General features: G+C 41.5%; 2 protein-coding genes across 4 annotated transcripts in view; one reads left to right on the top strand and one right to left on the bottom strand.

Annotated features, from left to right (window-relative positions):
- Positions 1-12,483, top strand: part of PRKN (parkin RBR E3 ubiquitin protein ligase) — a 612,533-nt gene extending 600,050 nt beyond the window's left edge. For 2 of the 3 annotated variants that reach the window (XM_083732565.1, XM_083732564.1), the window contains 3 exons: positions 2,765-2,851; positions 10,167-10,284; positions 10,542-12,483. In XM_083732565.1, coding sequence (XP_083588691.1) covers positions 2,765-2,851; positions 10,167-10,284; positions 10,542-10,651 — 315 coding nt within the window. In that variant the 3' untranslated portion in view covers positions 10,652-12,483. The remainder of the gene's footprint in view (positions 1-2,764; positions 2,852-10,166; positions 10,285-10,541) is intronic. The other variant, XM_083732566.1, reaches the window with a different exon arrangement.
- The window catches only part of ACAT2 (acetyl-CoA acetyltransferase 2), an 833,137-nt gene that overhangs the window by 281,237 nt on the left and 529,754 nt on the right, over positions 1-22,146 (bottom strand). The gene's annotated exons all lie outside the window — the stretch shown is intronic.

The following is a 22,146-nucleotide window of genomic DNA, read 5'->3' as shown; positions in this document are numbered from 1 at the left end:
AGTCGTGTGTTGATTAGTTGTAAGCTGAATGAGAAGAGATTCAGCAAGGCCTGGTGCCACCTGGATTAACTATGTTGAGTCTTTCAATTTTACCTCCATTTTATTAGTGCTAAAAAGACAAATGAAGTCGCGGCACCTTAGAGACTGACTCATTAACTACTTGGGCCATAGCACTTTTGTCTTTTTGTTGCTGTAGACTAAATCAGCTGCTCTTCTGGAATCAATAACAGATAAGAAACTCTGCAAGAAAACACACACACTGTCTAAAAAAACATGTTCCAGTCCACACTTGGATTTTTTAAAAAGCCATTAAGTCTATAGATAGATGATGATCACTTCCATCAATAGCTATTGCCCATTTACCCCCAAATGGTTGGCATGTTAGATAGGCAGCTCATAGTAGAACCATCATTGGATCAGACAACTGCATAATAATCACTGTCAACCCCTGAAAAACATGATCATGTCAATCTACATAGTGTCTGGCAGTGAGCATAGGAAGTACGTAATTTATTTATATATTTGTTCTCCAACCATATGTTCTCCAACCTCAGAGCAGTTTCACAGCATAAGAAATAGATATGAATAAAACAGTTATTAAAAACACTTCCATTAATAATCTAGAAAAACAACATAGATGCCAGGCCAGCCATGCCTAAAACTAGCTTGTGTGCAAAGAACATTGTGCAGGCTTTCAACAGTGCCCCGTTCACTCCTTCCACCCGCTAAATCAGTAGATGGCCAGCCAAGAAGGGAGTTTTGAGGACTGAGATGGAGAAGTTGCAGGAGCCTAAGCCACAGGGATGGTGAAGGTAGGGCTAGGCATGAGGAGAGCCATTGTTGTCCAGTGAAGGTGTTCCATGAAATCCAGCAGACCAAAGAGACCAAGTTTGAAAGAGCTTCCCTTGATTCAGGTTCAGAACATGTCCTCAAAGCACACTGGATGGAGGGCCATGGGACAAATTGCTCCATTCTTACCAAAGGCACTGTTGGGTGAATGCAGCTGGTAGCTCTAAAGACAAACAATAAAATGGGAATTAAGTTGTCTTGGGCTCCTGCTAACCTTTCATTCTCATCACCCTGACCACCAGCCATGCTGGCTAGGGCTGATGGAAGCTGTAGTTCAAAACATCTGCAGGGCACTATGTAGGCTACCCTAGTTTTCTGGAGAAACTTACTGCTCATCAGAACCCTGCTTGAATGATGGCTTGTTTCAACATGACTTCCCAGCATGCTCTTTTTAGAGCTCTAAAACCCATAAGACGTCAACCCTTCTCCTTAGCTAGCTGGGGGGAGTGTTTTGTTTCTTCTCTTCATCCTGTCTGTTGAGGTTAAAGAGCTTTCAGTTTTTCCAGGAAATGTACTAGCTGTATCCCAGTTCTCAAGACAGCAAAAACTGACACAGCAGAGTGCATTCTTTTGGTGCTTTGGTCCTCAATCCTTCAGTCTTCCCATGCAAAGAGTGCTTTAGAGTGGAGTCAGCCTGTTGTTCTGTTTCATTTTGCATAAGCTTCATTTCTGCAGTGCTGCAATGAATTGTGATTTCCTATGGTACTTAAAGTGACAACAGAAGCGTGACAGAGTGCAAAATGGAACTGCAAAGATGAGACATGAGGCAGATAAACATTTTAGTGTCAAGTGCTGCCGATATGTCTATTCATTATTTGTGAGAGCCAGCTCTGTATCGAGAAATCAAGAGTGGTTTATCAGCTTGGCTTGTCAGTGTAGCTAACAGTTGAGAAATCCTTCACTTCTCTGAAGGTGGGTCAAGATTATGTAACTCCAGAATAGGATGAAAAATACCATTTTACATTATTGACTTTTCCTCTTGCCAACAAAGACAGTGAAATTAATTGGGAAATGATAGTTCAAAGATCAGTGGCACATGTCAAGGCAAGCTTTCTTCGTTACATGATACATAGGAATAATTTTTAGATAGTAATGAAAGGAGGCAGTGATGGCCACTTACTTGGATGGCTTTGAAAGAGAATTAGACAAATTCATGGAAGTAAAGGCTATCAGTGGCTCATAGCCATGATGACTATGGTCTGCCTATGGTATGCTTCTGAATACTCATTGCTGGAAACCACAGAAGAGCAGAAACTAGAGCACAGTTCTGCCTTGCCAGCTTCCCAAAAAAGATCCTAAAGCAAGGATGCTGAAGCTTTTTCAGCTCAAGGGGCCACGTTATGTCTGGGCAACTTTCCAGAGACCACATGCCAGACGCAAAAGTGAGCAGAACAATTAATATGAATTTTACCTTTCTACAATACAGTAGGCAGGTTCCTTAACATTCACACACCCCTTTGTATCCTCCATCCTGAATTATCAGAGTTCAAGGTTACAACCCAGCCCAACAAAAACATCCAAGGAAATTGCAAAGCAGGGCTGGTAAGTGGCTCAGGAGGGTCTGCCAACTGGGGAGTCCTGAGGGCCACATAGAGAGGCTTTGGGGGCCACATTTAGCCCCTGGTACTGAGTTTCCAAATCACTGTCCTAAAATAAATTTATTTCATTGTGGTCGCTAGTCTGTAAAGGATATCTGCAATTTCTGAAGTTATCTTATTTCCTAGCAGAAAATTATACAAATAAATGGGATTGTGTTAATGAGCAAGCTGTGTAATAAGATGCATGATTAGAAGAGCTGATGAGAATTTAATGGGATGAGAAAGACGATAGATCAGCTGGTGTACAACCCTTTACGATGGTGCTATTATGGCTCTATCTCTGATGTTTGCTCATGTCTTCTGGCTTCTTTTTCCAGTTTGTGTTCTGCCGTGAATGTAAGGAAGAATACCATGAAGGAGAATGCAACACACTCTTCGAAACTCAAGGAGCCACAGCCCAAGAGGTACATAGCACATTTCACAGAAAATTAGCTCCAGCCCAAGCAGGGACACCAGGTCATGAATTACCAGAGAGGGGTCAGGTCGTGGTGTAGACACAGCGAAACACGTTTTTTCAGTGGCCAAGACTTGCAACCACCAAAATTGCTTTGCTTATCATGAGAGACACAGAAATGCAGGGGAACATTATGGTAACTGCCCCTCTCTCCCTGGCTGGGAAAGTCTGAGAAGCCCTGCTCTTCTCCACCTTTTATTGCCAGTGCTGAGTAAGTGCCCCATTCCACAGACATCTATATATAGAGGAGTGAGCAGTGCAGATGAGATGATGTGCAAGGATTCTGTACATTCATTTGCCAAAGGGATGGCTGCCAATGACAGGCTCAACATCATCATGCAGTATTCTTAGACAGGGTTGCAGCACCACAGCAGAGTTTACTACAGACACCTGCCCAGCTCTCTGCTTTTTAAGAGTGACTGGGCCTGGGAACCGCCATTTTAATTTCTGTTAATGCCCTTGCACTATGTCAAGGAAGTTAAAATGGCAGTCTCTAGACCCAGGTGCTTGTTGCCTACTGGAATGCTGTTGCTTCCTGCTGCCTGTTTTCATTACCACTTGCACCAGGGGAGCCAGAGGTGGTGGGGCACAGGGGTCTTTCCACCAGAAAGTACAGTGCCAAGGGCCTCTGCATGTTTGGGGTGTGTGAGAGTCCAGCCCTGTCCAGACTTCAAACCTAGAATCTCCTCAGATGAGGAGGTCATCTCCCCCAGAACCACATGAGCAGAGACACATGGTCAACCAGGCAGGAACTTCAAAACTGTCATTGAAGTTCCTGGCTAGTGTCATGAGAGAATAGTTTTGTGGGGGAGCTCATAGAAGCACCTGCTTGGGTCAGGGCCTGTCTGAGAGCTAGAAAGGAGTGAAGCCTCTGGTTTATGTATAAGCTCTCAGTCAGAGCTACTTCGTTGCTGAAACAAACTTCTCTCTCAGGCATCAGCCTTCCTGACCTGGGGATACAGACATGGAGCCAGCCCTGCCCAGTGGGGTTGAAGAGATAGTTTAGAAGATCTGAGTTCTAGAAGTTTGGGAAATAACTTTTAGATTAGATTTCTTACCTGCCCTTCATCATGATGTCCCGGGACAGGTCTCAACAATTTAAAATTATGATATTAAAAACAATTAAAATAGATTATCATCAAGAGAATGGGATGGGTCCTAAAATATGTATCTTGGGTGTCAAAGGCCAGAGTAAAAAGGTGTGATTTCAGCATACAAAGAAGACTCCATAAAGAAGATGCCAGACGCACCTCTATGGGAAAGGAATTCCACAATTTAGGGGCTACACTTTCTCCTGGGCTGTCACCTCTTCAAACATCAGAGTGCACTGGAAGAACCAAGGGGGTTTTCTCTTGACATCTAAGACTGTCTGCAGGAAGAGAGGAGGTCTTTCAGATATTTGGGACCTAAAAAGGTGTTATGGATTATGTCTATGTTTCTGCACTCAACATAGTTGCTGAATTGGCCATACTATTGATTTTATTGCTTTTTTAAAAAATTGCCTTGCTTTCTTCCTCTAGAAACTTACAGAACAGTGTCATTGGTTAGCACAGATGTGGCCTCTTTGAAAGGCCTTTTGGGAGTGTATTTAGTTAACACACATCTCTGAAAAGTTTGTGAGCTTTTTCTTGCCAACAAACTTGCATTTAATTCGCTACTAAGGACACTTTTGTGGTTGGAACTAAAAAGGGACTTAATTTAAGAGCATAAATTGTTTCTCCAAGTACTGTGAGAATTTTCAAACAGGATGGCTTCTTTGGGCTGAATATCATAAGCTGATCATTATCTTTAAAATTCATAGTAGTTCTGAGGCCTGTTGTTCACCCTATGAGGCTAAATGCCAAACTGTGGGTAAGATTATTTCAATACAATTATGCTGAGATAATGTCAAGACACATTAAAAAGCCATAAACACGGAGATACAGCATGATGGGGTAAAGCAGCGAGCCAATTTATATATTAATCCTAATGAAATGGAAGTTCTTTAAAGTTCAACTTTTTGGCAATAGAATACTGAGAAATTCACTTTTATTTGTTGCTGCAACAGTAATGTGATCTTGAAGCTGAACGCACTTAAATAGTTCAGCAATATGGGCCCAACACTTTCACCCACATCTCAGCAATCTGTGGTTGTGCTTATAGTTGTGGGAGTAGGGGATTTCCCTCTGTTCTTGTGTGAATTCGTCCTTGTGAAATCAGAGGATCAAAAGTAGGCATTATATGCCAAAATATATGTTAATAAGTCCATCTCAGATATCAATACTTCCCTATCTGTACTGAAAAGGTAACATGAGGTTTTTTTCCCCAAGCAGTATGTACAGTATATACAGACCCTCTGTTTCCAAAAATGGCATTTACTTTTTGGGCAACTACCATAAAGTGGGGCTGTAGCTCAGTGGCAGAGCTTGTGCTTTTCTTACAAAATGTGTCAAGCTGAATCCCTGGCATTTCCATTTGAGACCAGTAAAAACAAAAACTTTGTCTGAAACATTGAGGAGCTACTGCCATTCAGTAAATGACAAGGTGCTAGTGGGCCCAGGGTCTAACCCAATGCAAGGCAGGTTGCTACTTGTGTGTTGTGATTGATCAATGTTTGTTGTGTTGGATGTACAGGACTGCATGAACTACTTGCGTAGGGACCTAGAGAAGGTTGCTATAAGAAAACAATAACGCATTATGTGTGCTGAATCCTCCAGAGAGCCACAGCTAGGAGGCAAATAAATATATGATTTGTTTAAAGTTGGGCAATGCCAGTTGCCACCTGATGTAGCATGATGACAAAGATAGCTTTGATTTCTGCATGTTTTCCTTGACTGTCTTGTTAGTATAGGGCTGGCCCAGAACGTTTTACTGGTAGATGCAAAACAGATAATAATGTGCAGCAGAGGCACAAGATGAGGATACCAACAAGCATAGGGCACACTGCAAAGAGACTAGATGTGCTGCCCCTCCCAGATTTCCAGCTCCTGCTTCCTTACCTCACCTCATGGGCAGGCTGATGAGGTCTGGGAGAGAGGGAGAGATGCACTTGGGCAGAGAGAGGGGGAGAAAGATGTTTTTGAGAGAGGGAGGGAGGGAGGGGCATGTGTTTCTGTGAACTATATATTTGCAGTGAGCCTGTGCATGAGACTGAGTGTGTGGCCACCTTGTATATTTTTCCTGTTACAGGAAAATGCTTCCTGTTGTTATTAGACAGCAGCAGCATCACTGTGTGAGAGAGATAGAACAATATTGTGTGAGCTCCACAATCAAGGCCAGCAGGACATAGCAGACTTCGCATGGTAAACCTAATGTCGTCTGGGTTGGGGGAGCAATGACTGTACCCTCTCTCTCATTTTCAGTTATGGCTGCTCCCATAGCAGCCATGTTGTATTATGCCATGCTCCCCGGGTAGCAATTTTGTGACTGGATCCCACAGCACGTTCTTGATATTCAAATGTGCCTACTGGTCCAAAAATGTTGGTGACCCGTAGTATTAATTTTTACTATTGCTGCTGAAGGCTACCCCTCTAGAAATGTAATGTTTATTGTAATCATGTACACACTTCTCATGACACAGCAAAAGAGAGTTTCCATCATGTATACACTGAAAGCAGCATCTTAAAAGCAGAGACATCACCTTGCCAACAAAGGCCCATATAGTTAAAGTTATGGTTTTCCCAGTAGTGATGTATGGAAGTGAGAGCTGAACCATAAAGAAGGTTGATCGCCGAAGAATTGATGCTTTTGAATTATGGTGCTGGAGGAGACTCTTGAGAGTCCCATGGACTGCAAGAAGATCAAACCGATCCATTCTGAAGGAAATCAGCCCTGAGTGCTCACTGGAAGGACAGATCCTGAAGCTGAGGCTCCAATACTTTGGCCACCTCATGAGAAGAGAAGACTCCCTGGAAAAGACCCTGATGTTGGGAAAGATGGAGGGCACAAGGAGAAGGGGATGACAGAGGACGAGATGGTTGGCCAGTGTTCTCGAAGCTACCAGCATGAGTTTGACCAAACTGCGGGAGGCTGTGGAAGACAGGAGTGCCTGGCGTGCTCTGGTCCAAGGGGTCACGAAGAGTCGGACACAACTAAATGACTAAACAACAACAAATACAGTGATACCTCAGGTTAAGTACTTAATTCGTTCCGGAGGTCCGTTCTTAACCTGAAACTGTTCTTAACCTGAAGCACCACTTTAGCTAATGGGGCCTCCTGCCGCCAGAGCATGATTTCTGTTCTCATCCTGAAGCAAAGTTCTTAACCCAAGGTACTATTTCTGGGTTAGCGGAGTCTGTAACTTGAAGCATCTTTAACCTGAAGCGTATGTAACCCGAGGTACCACTGAAAGAGAGAGAGATTTAATCCTTCAGTGACTTCTCTCTCAGTTGAGGGCTTTTTCGCTTTTCTTTGGTGCATTCGTAGTATTTTACCACATGGTGGCACTGTGTTACTAAAGAGAACATGTGTGAGCTAAAGAAAAAAAATTTGAAGCCTCTCATACTCCTTACAGGAATTGAAGTGATCCAAGGATTTATTAAATGCAACCAAACTGTTTTCGTGCCTTCTGTCTTAAAATTTTACAATGTTATTTTTTGACAGTTTGAATCTTATCTGCCATTTTGATTCCACTTAGAAAGTATTTTGTGTTAGGTGATATATGCCCAGTGCCTGCTAGAAGCTAACGACCCTAGCATTGCCAAGTATTTTTCTATTCTATGCTTACCTGCACGTATATTTCAAGCTTCTTCAAGAGATGGCATCATAATTTGGCACTAGTTGCAAAGGTGTGTAAAACGGACTGTTTGCAGTATTTGCTCTCCTATCCTATTGTGAAAACAGTTGTTTTGTGAACTTCTTCAAATGTATGTGGGGTAATCAGTAGAAGAAGAAAACACCTCCACTTCCTGACTCATTCTTTGGGTTCCACTCACTTGTGTGAAGAAATACAAGAGGGGCAGGACAAATCCTGTGTACACTCAGACCAAGGACCAGCTGACGGAGGTGTGTTTCATCAGTTAAATCAAATCAGCAATCATAGTTGGAAAAGAAAGTCTTCCCATGAACATCTGCCTCACCACTGTCTAACAGGACACTAGAATAGATGGAGCTTTGGCTTAATGTAGTTGGGCCAATGTACACGGGATTTGACCTGCCTTTCTCGTTTTTCCTCATATGAGCGGAAGCCAAAGAGGGACAACACAAGTGAGGAAGTGGGGGTGCTTCTTCTTCCACTAGATTACCCCACATACATTTGAAGAAGTTCAAAAAGTGATGTTTTTAATGTAGCCACATTCTTAGGTCAAGATCAGATGTTCCTAACACGATGATATATAGGATGTCACACAAAGTGGGCTTAGGGTTTCTGCTATTTATACTCTTAAACCTTCCAGACCCTTGATTTTTTTGGGGGGGGTGTAATTCAGTCACATACTGGCAAATTCAGGTTCCACAAGTAAAGCTGCTTTGGTGTTTGTTTCTTGTGAAACAAACCAGCTCTCCCCCCCATTGTACTTTTTGCAATAAAGGAAAGTGATGAGGAAATGCACTGCAAAGTTTGAGGTAACATTTGCTTCATATAACCTACCCACAAACTTTATGCAAGCAAGTCAGGATGAATGCTCTATAAACAGGTTCTCTGGAAGCATCCTTAGTTGATCTAGTAACTTTCTGGCACAGACGCTAAACATTTCCCTTTCAAATCTTGTAACATTTATTTTACTGTAGTGTGAATCATTTCTCCTTCTTGTAAAAGGAGGCTAGGGAAAGGCAGAAGGTACTGTTAATCATTCCAAAGCATGTCCTGATGGCAAACCGAAAAGATCTGCAAAACAGGTTGATGAAGAGAACATGATCATCAAGAATTGCTTTCAGCCTGCAGTTCTTGCCATCACCAGAAGATGGCAAGAAGTTCATAACTATTATAGTCATTGCTGACCAAGCAATGCTTCATGCTTGCTGAACAACAGCTGTGTAATCTGTTTTTGCTGCAGGTGTGCATGATTGAGAAGGCCGGTCTTTTACACACAGGTGATGGTTTCCTAATCATATAGCAATGCATAACTGGTAGTCACATTTTCATAATTTGGCTTCAGTGTGGGATTTTGCGATGAGCTTTCCCAAAACAAGTTAATTGTGGTGATTCCTGGAAGATGGTGAATATATATGCTGGGCTGATTTGTTTTGCTAAGATAATAATACCCAGTCATGCAATACCATTTATCAAGTTACAAAATACATAAATGTCAAGCGCTTTGGTATGCAGAAGTGATGCAAATGATTTCTGTGTGCTTGCAGCTTGGTTGATGTTATTATAGGGGGAATAACATGGCATAATGAAATGTCACTGGGAGAAACAGCATAAAAGAATAAATCTGTCATACTGGAGAAGAGGAGGAAGATGTCAAGGAAAGAGGGAAACTTAGTACAAGGTTATGTCAAAGTCAGTTAGCTCAGTTGTAACCATGGTGTTGATAACACCAATGTAAAGCATTTTGATCCCCTTTTGGGCCACCTGCATTTTCCAGCATTGCAGGGGTTGGGCTAGATGACCCTTTGGTCCCTTCCAACTCCACAATTCTATCTTTCTAACACTGGTTAATTTTCATGTAATATTTTCCCCCTCCTATCTATCTATCTATCTATCTATCTATCTATCTATCTATCTATCTATCTATCATCTATCTAATGAAGGAGAGGTAGAAGGAAACTGTTTAACTGTGTGATTTGGTTCACTTGGCTGCTTCAGAAATGGGTTAGTGATGGACTTTGTGGGGTGCAGGCCCCTGTCCCTTCCATCATGGACACAGCATCACTTTGGAGCTGAAAACACCCAGTTTACCTGATGCTTCTCTTCTTGATTAGGCAAATGACTTGAAGCCAGTCACCAGCCCAGATACATATGAACCAGACATAGTCAACAGTTGGAAAGGAGGACCCTACTGATAGATTTATCTTGATGGTCTTTTCATCTTTAGTCTTCATTTGTGTAAAATGGGTACAAAACCAAGCCCTCCTCAACAGTGGTGATGATATTCTGGCTTACAGCAGAGCTTTCTTCACATCTTCCTTACAGAGAGAATTCAGTGTGCTACAAGACTCTATGTTGGCTTTGTGGTAAGAGATTAACAGGGCTGCTTCTCTGGAAACTTCTTCTCTGGTCAGGTGGAAGTAATATCCGCCCTCCTCATTATCTGCATAGGAGGATCAAACTGAAAGAAACAGCCACGTGTCCTATTTTCTGCTTGAGCAGCATTCTGTTCATTCCCCCCCCCCCCCTTTTACAGGGATATGGAGTTGATGAGCATGCAGCCCTACAGGCTCGATGGGAAGAGGCATCCAAAGAAACAATCAAAAGAACAACAAAGCCATGCCCTAAGTGTCATGTTCCAGTGGAAAAGGATGGTAAGTTTATTGATCAGTATTCAATGCTGATCAATATAGCTCGGGGGAGGGACGTCAGGCCCAGGGGCGAAATGTTGCACAAAAGCCTTTCTATTAGGCCCTTGGTCTCTCCCTGGACCCTCTGTCCCAAGCCACACCCTCAAGCATAGTAAATTCTAAATATTATATGCCCATTATTTTTATTTTTTGTCATCCATCCACTTTTGCCTATGAACTCATTTGCAATTTCTTACTTTTGGTTTTGGTTTTTCTTCTAGGTGGATGCATGCATATGAAGTGTCCTCGGCCTCAGTGCAGATTTGAGTGGTGTTGGAACTGTAGCCTAGAGTGGAACAGGACTTGCATGGGTGATCATTGGTTTGACTGATCACCAAACAACACTGCAAAAACAGCACATATGACAATATGCTGGTACTCGAGAATGTAGACCCACAAGCACAGCTCCTTCTACCAGGGTCAAATCCTGAACTCCTTGCTCAGGGAGTGAATTCCTCATTAGCCCCAGATTAAGGAATTCACTTAATAAAAACACCTATTTATTAGCTCAGATATGTAGGTAAATGAACAATTGTTTGTTCAGATGGCCCTTATGCTTCCTAAATTCATGATGACACCTAAAATTTAGAGGGCTCATGCTTTCATTTGTTCTGATACATTACCCCTTGTTCCACCAACACCCCCTAGTGATGTTCCTCCTTTGGGGAAATGCGTAGTGTTACCAGTGTCAGTTTATCTCTTTAATGGGTTTGTTCTTTGATCTAAGACTGGATCACATTAAGTATTTTATTGGCCACATTTGATAAAGACTTATGCCTTATGGGGAACTGTTTAGCATGATTTCCTATAACATCTGCACTTTCAGCATATGCTATGATAAGTCACCTAATACTGTATATTAATTCCACTTTCATACACTATGTTTCCATGTCAACATCTATTAAAGACATGTGGCATTGATAATTTCCACCTCAGGTGTTCTGCTTGGCAAAAGTAGTTAGACATACAGTTAGACATACATGAGCAATATTTGGAATTGTAATTCATTTTCTGACAGGCCTCCATGGAAGTTAAGCACATGTTTTAAAACATTGTGTTTTAAACATGTTGCATGTGCAGTCAAAATCCACTGTTGCTATCTTGCTCATCAAATGCTCTTTTTTTTTTATCTGACAGAGGGATCTGCTGATAAAGGAGGTGGGCAAATGATTTCCTACAAATTCCCTTCTCTGCTGCAGCCCCCTGTGTCCCAGGGGATTGTGGGACCTTCCGGAATAGTATGGAAGGTGACATGAGGTCTGCAGCGGGAAAGGGCCCCCCTCTTAGGTTAGCAGACACCTCTGCTAGATCACAATCCATCCTATGGGCAGCACAGCACCTCTCAAATGGATCTGGGCAGATACTCCATAAATATGTGCTACAACTGCCAAGAACAACTTAGTGGTTTCTTTAATCAAAGATCAGTGCTTTTAAGTTACCAAAGTCTGAGTTTGTTTAGGCACAGTTTGGCTGATCCAAGAAGGAATTTGATGCCTGCTGGATACTATGTGTTGGTGATGAATGATGCCTAACAATTCAAGAGTGGAACAAGACAGGATGGCAACAGACCCATGTCTTCATATATAGACTGCCACCGACTAGCTGCCAAGCAGGATGGGGGTGATTAAGAAAAGTGACAGGCAGAAGGGGAGTTCCTAGCCATTCCTCTACCTGTTGTTTTTCAGACTATGACCCCTTCCCAAACCTCAGTTTCCGCCCTAGTTGGACTTATTTCAAGTCTTGAACCCCAGTTAGGGGAGGGAAATTTGGGAAAGGCAGCTTCAAAAAGATTAAATGTGGAAATTAGCAAGCACTTCTCCATCAGCTTAATGTGTTAACATGAATAGCTTCACACTGGAAAATTCTGACAAATTGAAGCCACTCTTTCAAGAAATTGACTTATTAGGTGTCTAAAATTATGACTGTCAAACAACAATGAAAAGAATGGGAAAGGTTTAGGGAATAAGCTTCTGTACATGTCATTATCAGAGCCCAACACTACCTCTTCCTCATATCAGCGAATCTACTTTTCACAGAAATAAGATGCACAATCAAAGAAGTTTGCTCTCATGCTGAATCAAATCAATTCTCTTTGTGATGTCTGGCTGAATAAATTCAGGATAAGCATCAAAGGAAAATAATAAAATTCATATGTTTACTTTTCCAGGTGTTCTCTGAACATGTTATTACATCACTTTTTCAATCTCTACAGGCTGGATTCTGTTTAAGTACTCCGTATTCTTAAGGCCGTTCAACAGATGCAAGGAGAATACACAGAGTGAATACTGTAAAATGTAGTAAGTGTTTGAACTGCTTCCTTTGGGATGCGATGCTCCATTGAACTAAGAACAGAAAATGTGTAAAGTCTATAGCAAACATAGCAAGAGATATGGCCAAGTACATATGCATAGCACTATGCTCTAAGAGCTTCTTGTTGGACTACTAGAAAAGGTGCCCAACATTAAAGTGCTTCTTGATTACTTAGATTCTAAAACTTTTGTATTTATGCAGATGATGCGAGTAATCTTTAAAATGTTAGTCTTGTTTAGATCATTGATCTTGAACAAATGATGATGATCATATGAATACCTGCATCCTTTTCAGATCTGTAATCAGCTGTTCTGTAGTTCCACAATTCAGATGTGGACACAGTACAATTTGGTCTAAATAATTATTGGTCTGCTCTCTACAACATCTAATATATTTGTTTCATTTAACCAAGCCTACCTTCATTACATTTATTGCGAGCCATTTATTGCAGACTTCCACTTGGACTACAAAAATAGGGGTGTTACCAAGGAACAAATGGATTCTCCATTGAAAAAAATTGCAAGGCCTAGATTTTTCATTCATATATCATATAGAGGTCAACATCCATTCAACCTACTCTGGAATCTAGATGGTCCACAGTCTTCCCCAGTGCTTTATCCATGCACAATGCCGCTTGCAATGGCATCTGTTCTATAATGCCAAAAAGTACTACAGTGAGGTAGAGAATTCTACATACATAGAGCATGCATGATGCTATGATAGTGGCAGAGACTATATTTGCTCATGTGCTGCATGGCGTATGCAGCTCAGTCTTCCAACCCTGGAGAGGAATTTGCCAGATCCTAGTAAATCTGTTTTCTATTCCGATTCAGCCCTGCTGTGTGTGAAAATGGGCGGCATCCATCATTTATCATTCAGTGATTTGCATCAGAACAAATGATGTGTCTCAGTTGTTTGAAGTGAGGCGAGGGATAGGGAAGCATTGTCTGAGTGCTGGATTTGTTTTGGCTATTTCCCACATGCAAGTTTTCCATTTTTTATTTTTACCCTACTCTTTGGCTGCAAGAGGCTCGCAGAACAGCTACAATTTGCAACTCAAAAGGCATTGGGGAGAGAAAAGGGAAATAAATATGCTCAGGCACTAATTCTTAGTTACAAAGTTCTTATAATCACCTGAAATGGAAACAGTAGAAGATGAGAAGGAAACAAACGTTGCTGATTTTCCAAGTAGAGATGGAGTAGCCCTGCTTCCTTTTTCTCCCTCTGCTGTAGCATGATAGAAGGACAACCACCAGTTAATTGAAGGAGGAGCATGATGGAACTGGCTTCTCAGCAGGATGGATGAATCTTTTTCTGAGTTTCTCATTCTTCCAGTCTTCAGTTTGCCATATGACTGCAATTTTTTTTTCAAGAACAAATATTGGATTGATCTTTATTACGGCCATTGGCCCGTTACACGACAGTTTCCCATACCAACATATTATACTTAAACCTCCAAATTTAAAATCGCCAAAACTTACAAAAGACAAACAGTAACCGAAGCAAAACAAAAACCACCATCATACATTACAATAAATTTGTAACCTATACATCGCCCTCTGCTCATAAATTAATCAAGGATATCAATGGTGATATTGCCTAAAACATAGATCATGGTTTAAAACAATGGTGATATCACCTAAAACATAGGTCATGGTTTAAAGGGGTTATCCGAATCACACAGGAGACCGTTTCTCTTCTTTAGGGATAGGACGCTGATCAGGAATCTGGCAACCATGAGTGATTTTAGGGGGTCATCATCAATTAGTAGATATCTCAGTTTGGCTTCAATCGTATCATCGGCAATTCCCTTAAGATATTGAGCAAGAAACTTGCTCCTGGCCGGTAAGTGAAGAGCACAGTCAAAAATTATGTGATGCAACGATTCCGGTGCCCCACAATTACAATCACATAAGAGCGATATCTGTCCATTGGAGAATCTATTTCTCAGCACGTTCGATGGGAAGGTGTTGAATCTTGCCTTTACAAAGGCATATCAGTGAGCTGAGGAAGTTAAGGAATTCAAATAGTTTGGGAGCCTTAAGAGGGGTAATAAACCAAGATTTAGAGGTGAGCAGGTACCATTGCCCAAGATCATTTTCTGCTGTAAGTCCATCTCCTCTAGCTTACAGGTTACTGTTCTTTTAGCTGGGACTATGTCCTGCTCTAGTAATTTGGATGGGGAGATTCCCATTGCCGTTATTTTCAGCTGTAAATTTTTTACCCATGGGCTCTGGAAATCATCTCTCCACATACATTGTATCAAGTACAAGTTTGGGAGATTGTGCCATAGAGATAACCAGTGACAAAGTATGTGCTTCCACAGAGCATTTTCCAGGGATACAATATTTCAAGAACAAATATCCTCATAGTGTGCATTTCTCCTAAAATGGTATTTTAATACCATTTTGCTACCCCTACACATTTTTGCAAGCCATACAATGCACCTTTGAATGTAACCTACTTTTTGTACACTTTTTGTTTGGCAAACAGCACCACAAAATTCATGTTTAAGTTTGTGTACTGTTTCAAAAAGTGCAAGTTAGGTAAGTTTGCAGAAATATGTGAACGAAACCAAATTTCTCCCCCATCCCTACTTCTCAGTAGATTTATGGTAGCTGGCCCTGCTTCTCTTTTCTTCCTGCTGCGGCCTGCTGAACATGTATCTGCCACTGAGCCCAATGTAGACTAATGTAGAAAAATCCTTATCCTAATTTCCAATATTTTGACATTGGCTTTGGAGTGGCATTTCTCCACATATAGCAACGGTGTTGCTGCTCTCTTTCATAATTTTGTTGTGTAATCTTTGCACTTCCTCAAACTTTTTTCTCTGCAGAAAGTTAACTCTGAGAAAGTTAACACACTTTGAAAATTGCTAGAAGTTCTAACTCCCGCACTTCCAATATTTCCAAATGCTTGTGTTGTAAGAGTCCAAATTTAGGAGCACATATTTCATGCAAAAACTACATTTGGAGTCCAGTGCCAAGACATTTTTGAGTGAAGAGATGTTAACAGCTGAGTGAATGTGGCAATCGCTCACATTTTATTTTTAGATTCAGCCTGCTAGGAACTGAATCATTAAAGAGGGAAGTGAAACATTTTGTAATATCCATTTTTCTTTTAGATTAATTCCTACTAATGGTGGGACCAGACACATAAATACAGGACATTGCTTGTGTTGTAATGTCACAATAGGAAGAAGGTTGCATCTTTTCACTTGGCTTGCCTATATACGTGTTTACTATCCTGGCCCTTCATCTTGAGACTAGTGGGCTTCAGTCACAAAGCTATGCATTATGAGTAAACAGGTTGAACACTAGGTTCGAGTTGTTTTTGCTAAAAACAACTTCAGGAGAAAGGAAATTGGAGCAGGGAAGCAGCAGAGAGAAGGTGCTTAATCCTTTCACCACACACAGATTACTGTATTTTTTGCACCATAACACTCACTTTTTTCCTCCTAGAAAGTAAGGGGAAATGTCTGTGCGTGTTATGGAGGGAATGCCTACGGGTGGCAGGGGAGATCAGCTGCAGTCGTGAGCAGAGGGTCCATGGTTCCCCTTCCTTACCTCCTCCATGGCTCGCTTTGAAACAGCAAAGCGGGAGAAGAGCCGCTGAGTGGGGAGGAGAGAGGGACAGAGAGCCTGCTTCTGCAAAGGAGCAAAGCAGGAGAGGAGAGCAAGCAGGCTCTCTGTCCCTCTCTCCTCCCCACTCAGCTCGCTAAATAGCAGCAAAGTTTTTCAGTTTGCTAAGCCAGGGATGAGCGGGGAGGAGGGAGAAAAGCAGAGTCTGCTTGCTTTAAAGGAGCAAAGCGGGAGAGGAGAGGAGCCTTCTCCCATTATACCCCTCTTCTTCATTATTAGCAGCATCCTTCTCCACCCACCCCACGCGTGTTTCTTCTCCCCTTAAACCCCTCTCCTGCATTATTAGCAGCATCCTTCTCCACACACCCCACGCGTGTTCCTTCTCCCCTTAAACCCCTCTCCTGCATTATTAGCAGCATCCTTCTCCAGACACCCCACGTGTGCTCCTTGTCCCTTGAGTGCTTTTCCTTCCCTCCCCACTTAAAACGTGCTTACAAAGCATGGATCCACATGGATCCTCAGGATTTTTGCATTGGGCTACTCCAAACTCACTGTCAGATCACATGTCTGTGGCCACAGCATGAACCACAAAAATCATACATCCACTGTTTCATTTAGAATATTTTTTTTCTTGTTTTCCTCCTCTAAAAACTACGTGCGTGTTATGGTCGGGTGCGTGTTATAGAGCGAAAAATACGGTATCTGCTCCAAATCACCCTCAGATGGTTGCACACACAAACATGTCACACAAACACACATTTTGAACTCTGCATACATAAAACAGTTTGGGAGGGAATCTGTTTAGAGCTTATAAATGACAGGCAGGGGAAGAGTTAAGTACCTTCTCTTCTCCTTCAGTCCCCGCACTGCTCTGCTTCAAATTCTCTCTCCCTAAAGCTGCTTTTCAAAAAAGAAAAAAAAAGGCCAGCACTGGGGACTCTCACATTCATGTTTGCATATATGGCAATGTGTAGTCAGTGCCTCTGTTATCAGTGCTCCAAAAACCTGCAAAACTTATTTAACCAAATAGGTCAGTGGGGCGGGGGAAAGGATATTACACCATTATTACACTAACATAAATGAAGAGAAAAATTTCTTAATATTGTGATCTCTGATTGGTTTTCTAATTGCAGCTTACTTTAAAGTTTTATAACAGTTAGTGAATTCCAGTGATTAATTTCTTCATGCTAACACAGATTATGGTGAGTATATTGAACCCTGAAGAAACCTACACAGCCAACTCTCAATAATCATTGATGTTTTTAAATTGAATTAGTCCTTGGTGTAATGCGAACCCTACAACAACAAGGGAAATATACAATGCAGTATTTAATTCTTGTAAATTTGGGCACAAGGCCGATTAAGGTGTAGCTGGGTAAAATAAGTGGCCTAGTCAAAACCTTCAGTTCTTCAAGGCTTGTGCTTCCACACCCCAGTGGCACTTACTCTGGCCTGAGTGGTAGCAAATAGAGAATGAAGGTGCCATTTCCTGCAGCACATTACAGAGGGGGATAGCTGTCCTTCTAATGTCAAGGTATCTACCTCTGACATTCTTTCAGGTCTTAGCTCCCTCCATCTTCTCTTCAGGGGAAAGAGTATGCTGTGACACGTATTGATTGAATTCTTCTACAATTGTATCCTGCTCTTCCTTCAAGATGGTTATAATTGAGCAAGATCAGGTAGATCAGAGAGGATGGGGTAGAGGTATATGTCTCTCATTAGGAAACAGACTTCAACTTTTACATTTTAGTTAGCAATACTCTACTAACCGTTTTGGACAGTATTTAATGTTCCATTTAAATGCTACAGTAAGGCTAAATCAATGGGATATGCTCCCAACTCTTAACACTTCAACCTCTCATTGTTTCCTATAGCAACAGCATATATTCATCTCTGGTATTGATGCTTAGAGTAAATGCAGCCTAGGAAAAATATATTGGGCCCAATAGTCTGGAATATTCTTATGTGCTGAATTTTGGATATAAGACAGAATGAGAATGATGCATGCATATATGATGTGTGTTAAAGGGGAAAGTAAAGTCAACATTTGCACCTTAGTCCTAGTCCGAAGTGTGGAAAGTGGGTCAAAGAACAGACAATTACATACACTAACCATAGTTATAATGTAATGCATTACAATACAAAAATGAATCAATTCAACACCTACAGGTCATTTAAAACACATCAGAAGTTTCAGGGAATATAAAATAATGCTCATAGTTCAATGAACAATACCCAGTACCAATAATATATATATTATACCCACAATAAGAGAATCACATGAAGTTTTACCTCTTCTTTTATTTAAAAAATATTTATTACAAATCCCAGGCAATTTGGTTACTTGCTTGCTTGTCTGGGTGCAAAAACAGGAAATGAGGACAAAATTGATATATGTACCAACTTATTCTAGAAGCTCGTCTGCTATAAACACTTTTTATTTCTACAAGTGCATCGCCATGACAATAGCATTCATCCTCTATTACAACTTACATGAAGCCCTGCTCAAGTCCCAGTGTGGAAGTCCGAGATGTGAGTCATATATAAAAGGTCTCTGGAGAACATCCAGGATAAAATCTTTCACCCTACTGAAACCAATAGAATCTTCCCTTTGGCAATGAGGCACAGATCCTTATCTTTTAATATAAACACAATGAGAATATATGACAAAGAATCATAAAATAAAGTTGATGTTCATCCTGAATTTCTGTCATTCAACAGCAACATTAGTCAGTCAGACTTTTCATCATCTTGTATGTAAGTAAACTTTTACATTCTGCAACCAAGTATGGTTATTTGATTCTTCACAATGGTCTCCTGCGTCTCACTTTAAGAGCTAAAATTACTTGGCTGTTTGACTCTTTTTTTCTGGGACAGAATTATGGAGGGGATACTACTGAGGCTTATAAAAAGCCAATAGGAAGGGCTGCCAGATCAAGGAACACATTGATCCAGACATGGGGAAAGGATGGGAAATGTCAGGCGTGCAGAAGTTTATTAGGCCTCCGAGTGCTGCTAAACCAATGATGTCATTGGTGTGTGCTAGTGGCTAGAGACATCTGGACAATCTGTTGCCCACATGATGTACACTTAGCTCTTGCTGCTGCCCCCCATCTCCAGCATACTTCAAGGATTGGGGAAAGGCAGGGGAGGGCCCAGTCCCTGCCATGCAGGTATCTAAATGCCGATATACTTGTGCTGTAACTTATTTAAGCCAGTGCTTATATGTTGCGAGCACCCTGTGGAGTAGAAACTGCAGCATAACCCTTCTCCCAGGTAATCACGTCGGGGTCACCAGATATTGGGTTGAAATAACGACAGACAGGTAGTGAGCATCATATGGGAGGCACCTCTCGAGCAAGTCTCGAGGAGACCCTTTTATTGAATATTACAACATTGCCACGTATGTGCTTATTGCTGATTGGTCAACACAAGTTCAAAGCAAAGGGTTGCATATAGTCATTAATCACCGATAGATTAAAGGCTGGGAAAGGGAGCACAAAACTAGACAGGCATGAAAACCTCCTAATTAAATTATAACTTGTGATTAATATAGTAGGACTTAAAACAATTACTAATGATTGATATAGGAGACTTTAAAGAGCATAACAAGCACGTTCCGTAGATGTGATCAACTATGCATTTAAGAACAAGTCAAAGTACAATGTTTTCCTGAACTCAATGTGAACTGAACATTCTAAGGTGATGAGTGAAGGTCTTAGTATTAGAACGGTTTGTGCAGTATCATGTACAGAAGTGAAGCTTAGAAGCAAGACTTCCCATCAGGCCACAGTCATGTGCAAGACTTCCCATCAAGCCACAGTCACGTGTAGAATCACAGCATCCCATCATCTCCCCCCTTCTTTTTTATTTAATGGTGAGTGGGACAAAAATACATCGGGATACGTGGTTTGCCAGCGCATACCCGAAATAATTCCGCCCACCGATGTTGTTGTGTGAGTTCAGGGTGAATGGGACAAAAAATACCTCAGGATACGTGGTTTGCCAGCGCATGCCCGAAATAATTCTGCCCACATCTCCCCTAATGTTTACTGTTGGTGCTGCCATTTCGCAAAGTAGGCAGCAATGATTTTACTGGGTGGCTGAGGAGGAGAAAAAACACTGAGACCAAAGGCGTATGAGACCAGGGATGCATTGGATGAAGCAACATAGCAAAATTAATATACATACTATGACAATAGTATATTGAAAAAGATTGCGAAGCCAATTCACATTTGGCAACCAACCAGTGAGCCACTGGGTACACGAATCCCAGAGGCCAGGAAGTCCAACGTCCTGTTTGATGTGATGTGTGAGATTTTGCAAATGAGAAATTTGTTTTTGAATAGCTTTAGAATTGTCAGTAATATTAAAACAGCACATGTCATCCACTTGTTCACAGCCATAATGATGAAGCATCAGCAAATAATCAATTGCAGCGCGATTCTGTAAAAGTCCATGTTGGAGTTCACTCTGCTCTTTATTCAAATGTGAAGGGCTTGTGAGGTAAAGTTCAGAGCTTTTGCTGCGGAGCAAGCTAAAGAATTAATATTCCTGCTATTCCGTACAGCCAATCCAGGGACTCCTAAGAGAGAGACAGCTAGAGAAATATATTCAGATCTACTAGGGAGAGAAACAGAATCATCACAATCATTAGTCAATTCTACAGAGCGTCAATATCGAGAGTGGGATAAATGATGCTTCTTGGGTAAAATGATGGACAAACGGCTTAAGCAACAAGGTGTGCCATGTCTGATGTTTGCCGGAATATAATTGAATGTATAGCCTGGGCACGACCAGAACCAGCCTTCAGGCAGCTCTGTATATTTATATATATGAAATATTTACATAATTAGAGCAATTAAAATTGTTATCCTTGCCCATTTTCACACAGTTGGTTTTTGTGCAATTGACCATACGGGCACAAGTGGCATTAGAGGAGGCCACGTATGGGTTTAACAAATCAATTGCCAGGATGAATAAAGCCAGGTATCATTTTGCATATCAAAAGGGTCATGGCAAACAGGGATAAGGCAAGAACCAAGGATTTCACCTGTTGAGTTAGACAAAAAGAAGAAACATTGAGGGTTTTTGCAAAAGATTCCCACACATTTATTGGTGTGGAATCACCGCTGTTAGGAGCGGAAGCAGAGAGGGGCAAAAACAAAGCACTGAAAATGAGCACTATCATGGAATTTATGTTGAGGCAAGAAATGAGGCACAGAAGCAAATTATCAGGGGTTGCTTCCAGGTGCTGTTCCTTTCTAAACTGTTCAGCTTGAAGTGAGAGTGATTTTATTTGGCCCCACGTCACTGGTCCATTACGATTTCCCTGCTTGCGAGTCCTGGGGGGGGGGCCGGGCGTCGCATCCTGGGCGATCTGCAGTTGACCGTCGAACTGTGGTATGGGATTCTGCAGGGCCTGTTGCCATGCCATGATAGAGGCGGACGCAGCGTGCGGGAACCCAGCGAGCACCCTGTGGAGTAGAAACTGCAGCATAACCCTTCCCCCAGGTAATCACGTCGGGGTCACCAAATTTGAAAGGATAACCTTGCCTCCACCCACTTCCTTCCTTGCTTAAGATGTGTACCCATATAAAACTAACACTACGACTTAGATTAACTATTTACGATAATCTAATTCTGAGTACATAGATAATTCTAGCCTAGCTTAACACAACCTGATTGTGCTCAGAAAGGTAGGGGAAGGAAAAATACTAAAGGACAGCTGGAGTGAGGAAGGAAGAGGCAGGTCTGTATGGAGAAGTGTTGTAAAAGAAATAAAATGTAAACATTTCAATTTTTTTTTTATTTGAAAAACACATCCACCTTGAAAGATAAAAGATACACTGGATGTTTGCTTCACATCACTCCTGAGAGTCCACCATTAGCACTCTGGTCATTTGCCCTTTAAGATGGCTCAACTGATAAAGTG

This window comes from Podarcis gaigeae (assembly GCF_964106915.1).
Source record: "Podarcis gaigeae genome assembly, chromosome: 3".
In the NCBI taxonomy this organism is placed as follows: domain Eukaryota; kingdom Metazoa; phylum Chordata; class Lepidosauria; order Squamata; family Lacertidae; genus Podarcis; species Podarcis gaigeae.
Note: the sequence above shows the minus strand (reverse complement) of the source record. Positions and strands in the feature narration are given on the sequence as shown.